This window comes from Nelusetta ayraudi, unplaced genomic scaffold (genome assembly GCF_046127955.1).
Source record: "Nelusetta ayraudi isolate G7.1 ecotype Tasmania unplaced genomic scaffold, CSIRO-AGI_Nayr_v1 ptg000053l, whole genome shotgun sequence".
Classification (NCBI taxonomy): domain Eukaryota; kingdom Metazoa; phylum Chordata; class Actinopteri; order Tetraodontiformes; family Monacanthidae; genus Nelusetta; species Nelusetta ayraudi.
In genome coordinates, this window is record NW_027466103.1 from 6,561,501 (window position 1) to 6,567,500 (window position 6,000).

At 43.8% G+C, this 6,000-nt stretch overlaps 1 protein-coding gene across 3 annotated transcripts in view; it reads left to right on the forward strand.

The window, feature by feature from the left end:
* Nucleotides 1–204: 204 nt before the first annotated feature.
* The window catches only part of fnbp4 (formin binding protein 4), a 7,064-nt gene continuing 1,268 nt past the window's right edge, over nt 205–6,000 (forward strand). Inside the window, exons 1-14 of one of the 3 annotated variants that reach the window (XM_076038200.1) lie at nt 205–385; nt 893–973; nt 1,055–1,176; nt 1,403–1,556; nt 2,070–2,217; nt 2,354–2,453; nt 2,549–2,893; nt 3,020–3,212; nt 3,333–3,463; nt 3,552–3,656; nt 3,925–4,058; nt 5,050–5,150; nt 5,334–5,602; nt 5,733–5,850. In XM_076038200.1, coding sequence (XP_075894315.1) covers nt 265–385; nt 893–973; nt 1,055–1,176; nt 1,403–1,556; nt 2,070–2,217; nt 2,354–2,453; nt 2,549–2,893; nt 3,020–3,212; nt 3,333–3,463; nt 3,552–3,656; nt 3,925–4,058; nt 5,050–5,150; nt 5,334–5,602; nt 5,733–5,850 — 2,122 coding nt within the window. In that variant the 5' untranslated portion in view covers nt 205–264. Of the gene's footprint in view, nt 386–892; nt 974–1,054; nt 1,177–1,402; nt 1,557–2,069; nt 2,218–2,353; nt 2,454–2,548; nt 2,894–3,019; nt 3,213–3,332; nt 3,464–3,551; nt 3,657–3,924; nt 4,059–5,049; nt 5,208–5,333; nt 5,603–5,732; nt 5,851–6,000 lie in introns of all 3 variants that reach the window. The other 2 variants (XM_076038199.1, XM_076038198.1) reach the window with 2 other exon arrangements.

Consider the following 6,000-nt stretch of genomic DNA (forward strand, 5'->3'; position numbering starts at 1 on the left):
CTTGGTTTTTTTTTCTCCATCGTAGTCAATCAATATTTTTATTTTATTTTATTTCTTTTTAATCGATATAATCTCCATTCTTTTCTATTGTATTGCTGTTGTCAATATGCAAATTTCCCCAATGTGTGGTTAATAAAGGCTTCTTCTTCATCATCATTCCAAACCGGAAGTGAATGTTTTCTTTGTGCTAGCATGAAGCCGAGGCTAAAGCTGCTACATCAGGCAACGCCTGCGAAGGGACAAGGCCGTCAGTCACGGTCGTCGATGGGGAAGAAGACTCGTCTCGCCGGTGGAGCCGTCGGTCGCAGAACGATTCTTCAGCTTTCACCCCCAGGAGTCCGCGGTGGGAATACGGACGAGAGAGAAGCGACAGCTGGATCCGATGGTTAATATTAATAAATGTGTTTTTTTTTTAAACGGGGGAGGGGGGGGAGAGTATTAGCCACATATTAGCCTAATGCTAAATAGCTTACTTAAAAGGAATATACCTGTCTGGTTACGATGTGGAGTAACTAATTGTATTTAGTCTCCTGATTACTTGGAGGAAAAACATCGGTTACATAATGCAATAATGATGGACTTGATGCGTACAGGAAACTTACTTATCTATTAAATAGTCGCCAAGAAGCAATCCGCTAGCACGCTAACGTATTCCGTAGCGTTTCTCACTAGCGTGCCGACGTGGACTAACAATTGGGATTTTGGAGTTCAATTGTTCAATTCTTAGTTCACTTGTAATAATCCCTCGACATTGCAATTAGATTAGATGCTTAGTGTAATCGTTTGTGGAATACCATGACGCATAGTGTTTAAAGCTTTCCAGCGTTAAACAATTGCTTGCTTGTTAGCATCTGTTAACATTTCAAATCTGGTCTTTCTTGCCTCTTTTTAGCAGATGAACCTGAGGGTGATGGTCACAATTCTTTGAGACAAGCACATGCAAGCATGAGAGCTCCTGCAGTAAAAGCCACAGGTAAAGGGTTTGCGTCTGTTATTGTTGTCGTTTCAGAGGACAAAATGTAAAGGCACGATTAAACGTTGACATCTTTTGCAGAGGGGTTGTCCCTCCTTGGAACCTATGAGGATAGTGATGATGAGGAAGCTGGAGATACGACTGTCAAGTCTCAACACAACCAACCAGCTGACATTGACAGCACATTAGCCAATTTTATGGCTGTAAGTATGGTATTCATTATTACCAACTACAATCTTGCAAGTTTGTAGTTCTAAGTTATTTTTTTTTATTATTGAAAGAATTAGAACTAAAATTTAGTAATTTTAGATTTCTGGTGAAATGGGTTATTCGAGGAATATTACAGGTGGCTTTTATTGTTTTGGTGTAGGTTTACGGTATTTTTTTGTGTCACATCATCATTGCCATTTCCACGTTCCCACCTTTCAGGAAATTGATGCAATCACTACACAGCCCAGTTCAGAGAATGCAGAATCTCATTCCTCTGCGCCTGAAGTTACTGATCAACAACCAGCTGCAGGTGGAGAGAAGAACCAACAGAATACTGAGTTTGCGTACGATACTCAGTATTCGCTCGCTGGAGGTAACTGTTCTAAGAGCAAGTCCTCATGTTTAGAGCTACGAAACGATAAAGCAGGTTTAAATATTTACCAAATCAGATTTTAGTTTCTTTTTTTTTGCCAGTTTGGAGTTGATAGCCTTCATTACAGCCTGCAGTATTGTCATTCAAGATCAAAATAACAATCGTTCAAATAACAGTTATTAAAATAATCACTTGGTATGAATTTACATTTTAATTGCAAAATTTGACAACATTGATATTTAGGCACATTATATATTTATAATATGTTTATATTAATTGGTTACATTTTTAAAAAAAAAAAAAGTATATATATATATATGTATATATGTGTATATATATATATATATATATGTACACACACACACACACATATAGTAAAGAAATCTAAGAAGAATCACAATGAAAATTGTTTTACTGTTAATTGTGCAGGAAATGAAAAACAAATTAATCAGTTCTAAATATGATATGTTTTGTTTCTAAATGTTTCCTTCCTTTCTGTTCTTAATCACGTAGTGGGTGTAGAGATGGGAGACTGGCAGGAGGTATGGGACGATAAGTCTGGTTGCCACTACTACTGGAACACTCAGACCAATGAGGTGTCCTGGGAACTGCCGAACTATCTGGCTAATCAGGTGCAAAGCCTGGGGCACTGTGCCAACAGGTGGGTGATACCTGACAACTAGAAAGACTAATTCTGTACTTTTGTTTGTTTTTTCTTAACCTGGTTTTATTGAAATAGCACATTGACCCTCAACGACACTTCTAAGTATTTAATGCACATATATTTGTCTGTGTAGCTCTGTCAATGGAAACAGCACAGCAAATGCTGGTTTATCTAAAGATGAAAAGGCTTCAGTTGCATCTGCACCAACATCAGTGAAAGAAACTAAAGTGAAGGTAGGTTTAACATGTGTTCTTTGATATTTTTTTTTCCTTTCTAATGACTTCCTGGTCTCACATTTAGATCTTTACCCTTATGTTTTATCTTAAAGGAGATAGTCCAGAACGTTGTTGGCCTCACAAGTGAAGAAGAGGAGCGCCATGGGGTGGCTGCTTCACTTCTCGGTCCTTTAATATCCTCTGAAATTAAAGAAGCTGAAGAAAAATGGAGAAAAAGACTCCTTACAGGCTTGGACGAGCCTGGGAGTTCTGTGGACTCTGATGGAGAAGGTGGCCTCCCTGCAGGCTCTCCTGCTCCACCTCCTCCGGAATCAGACTTGGCTCAAAATGTCCAGAGTGACGTATCCATCAAGAAGCAGCCAGGAGAGACCACAGAAGCGGAGGAGGAGACTGAAGAGGACACCGTGGAGCTGGAATTGGCGCTGGAGAGAAAGAAGGTGTGTGTTGGGGTTAAGGGTGGAGGTGTTAAAGTGGATTCTCTTGATCTGTTTATTATGCCACAACAGTGTTTGAATGTTACTGTTGGCTTGACCAAGCTCTTGTCTGGTTGCCCCATGTCTCAGGCTGAGCTGCGCGCTCTGGAGGAGGGCGATGGCAGTGCGGGCGGATCCAGCCCTTGCTCTGAGACCAGCCAAGAAGCTTCGGGTTCGCGAGGCATTCTGCTGAAGAAAAACAGGTGGAAGACAGCTTTTCCATGTGCTGCCAGCCCTGACTCCAACAGCAGAAGCTCGGACGCACAGGATAACACGGAGACAGGTGAGTCCACAATGTAACGCATGCCAAACTCGAGGCGGGATTGCGGGAAAAAATGGAGGGTGAACACTAAAAAAAAAATTATTTGCTTTAATCCTTGCACATTATGTGGATATCTTCTAGCGTCATCGAAAATCCTCGAGAGTGTTGTGGAAGGAGAAGAAAAAGAAAAGAACAGTTCTGATGAGTCTGCAAAACCTTTGACGAAAGAGGAAGAAATGTCTGACCTCAAAATGGAAACGCCTGAGCTCAAGGTAAATTAATGTCTCAATCACTATCTGTTACATGGATCACATACTCCATGTTTTGGACTGACATGTTTTTGATGATGAAAACGTGCAGTTTCAGATTGGACAGCTGGCGAACACCTTAACAAGCAAGATGGAGTTCCTGGGGATACACAAAAAGGCCATCTCAAACTTTCAGCTGCTCCTGCTGCAGACTGAGGTAAAATACTACCGTCTCACTTGGGAGCTACGTTATCTTCGTCTTGTTAAGGCTTGCAAAGCAGAACTTTTAAAATATTTAACTCCTAATTTAGTTTGATACATTTTCATTTTGCACACTGACATCTGGTTTAATATTTAAAATTCTCATCACGATCCATTACTTTTAGGCACTGTCTGTAATTTCTCTTCCATGTTAATCATCAATCTTGTGGTTTTTCTCACCTTCTTCCTCGCCTTGCTTGCCTTCCACCTCTCGTCTCTCTCAGACTCGAATCGCCGACTGGAGGGCGGGCGCGCTGAACGGGGCCTATCTTTGCCGCCGGCTGCAGGAAGCTGCTGAACACATAAAATTTTACGAACTTAACGCCACCCCTAAAGGCTGGTCCTGCCACTGGGACAGGTACGCGCTGCTTACCTTTCACATCTCTAAACTCCCTCGTTCCCCCCAAAAAAGTCTTACGGTGTGACTACAGCCCTCCTGAGTGCCAAGGTTGCAGACTTTGTAACATGACTTGAGGAGAAGCTTAACGAGCACAAGTGGAGCAAAAATAATTGCCAGAAACAGACTCTTGAGGTTTCTGTGATGAAACCTGACGCTCTGCCTTGCACCTACTGGTAAGGGAGCATCTAACCGGGAAGGGGCCAGCCTGGGCCCCGTTAAATATCCCTGCCACCCGGCCCCCAGACTCTCTCTGCCCTTTGTCATGAGGGTGGTTTGTAGACTCTTCACGGGTGCAGTCAGTGTAAGGGGAGGGGTGGGATGTTAGGCAAGCTGTTTGCGCGGGAGAGCTTTGCACTTTACAGGACTACAACCCCTCAGAATGCAATGCTGACACAGCGATGCGCCGGAATCGAGGAATGTCATGCTTCAAATTAAAGGTGAAGATGGAGAAATGACGGGATTCCAGCAGGTCAGACCTACTCTATTTCATATGTCTTCCTGTTTTGTAATTTGATTTCTTTCTAATGTAAATCAAGTTGACTGTGCTTACTTTCTAACCAACCATAAAAGTTCCACGCTGGTGTATTTTTTTGGTTTGTTTGTTCTTTTTTGGTGTGTGTCTGGGAGGGAATGGTTGTCCTAGTGAGTACAAATGTGACAACCATGCTGTGAACTGCTGAATGCTAATTACAGGACCCAGAGATGATTTGTTGTTTTCTTTGTTTTTGAGACCAAGGTGGGTTCCCTATCAACCTTCATAATCCAGCAGTCCAATTCAGCCAGGCCCTTCGGATGGGTCAAGTTGCTGTCCTGTCCAAGCACCTGCCCCCTATTGTGGACAATATGTCCACCCTATTAGCCCACTGTCCCAGGGTATCATGCCATGAAGCCAGTCGCCAGGCCGGTCGTTGAAACTCTATTTTTCTATCTCTGTTGTCCCACTTTTTAGAGAGCACAGGCGGTATTTCTATGTCAACGACCGGACCAATGCTTCCCAGTGGGATTTTCCAACCGAGGAGGACAAATGTGACGACCCGAAGGACGGCCAAGGTACTAAGACGACCGGCCAAGGAGATACAAAAACATCCGACTCTGGCGATGCCCCAGGTCAGTAGACGCTGCCCAGACTATCCTGTCACACATATTTTCTAATGGAAAATACCATTCCGGAATACGCTTTTACAGAAGTGTGTGCTCGTTCTGCTGACTTCTATTTCTCCATTATGTCAACAGCACCCCCGCCACCCGGCACGCCTGCCCTCTGGTCTCCATCCCAGCCCCCTCTCCCTGACAGTCCACCGCCACCCTCTGACTGCCCCCCGCCGCCACCTCTTCCACCGGGCTCACCACCACCACCTCCTCCCCCTCCTGACAGTGACGGGGAGATAATGGAGGTGGAGATGGAGATGGATGATGACAATGACGGAGAGCCTCCTGCTCCCGGAACTGAGGAGGACGCCGGTGTGAGGCCTCCTCTCCCTCCAGGCACTGTCGCAATGAAGGTACAGTGCTGATAGAGTTTCTTCTACTGTGATACTTCATGATAAAGTCCAAACGACACACACGTTCAAAATCAAAGAGAGGATGTTGATGGTTTTTTTCATGTTATGTTATGTCATGTCTGTGAAATAGCTCGCGGAGACATCGTGTCCACTGGGGAAAGGTCAAAAACGCAAAGCCAGTCAACTGAACAAAGCCATTACTATTGGCAGCAGTCCCATCCTCTACACTCAGCCTGCTGTCAATGCAGGTAAATCAATCTCTGCTCAGCATTGTATTCGTAAACTGTTAATTTGTGTTGTGTTACATGTTTGTGAAAGAAAACCAGAGTCCGTTCTTACAAAGTAGTGGCAAAACACAGCGTAACAGCCTTTGGTGGTCGTGTTGTTAAAACTCCTGC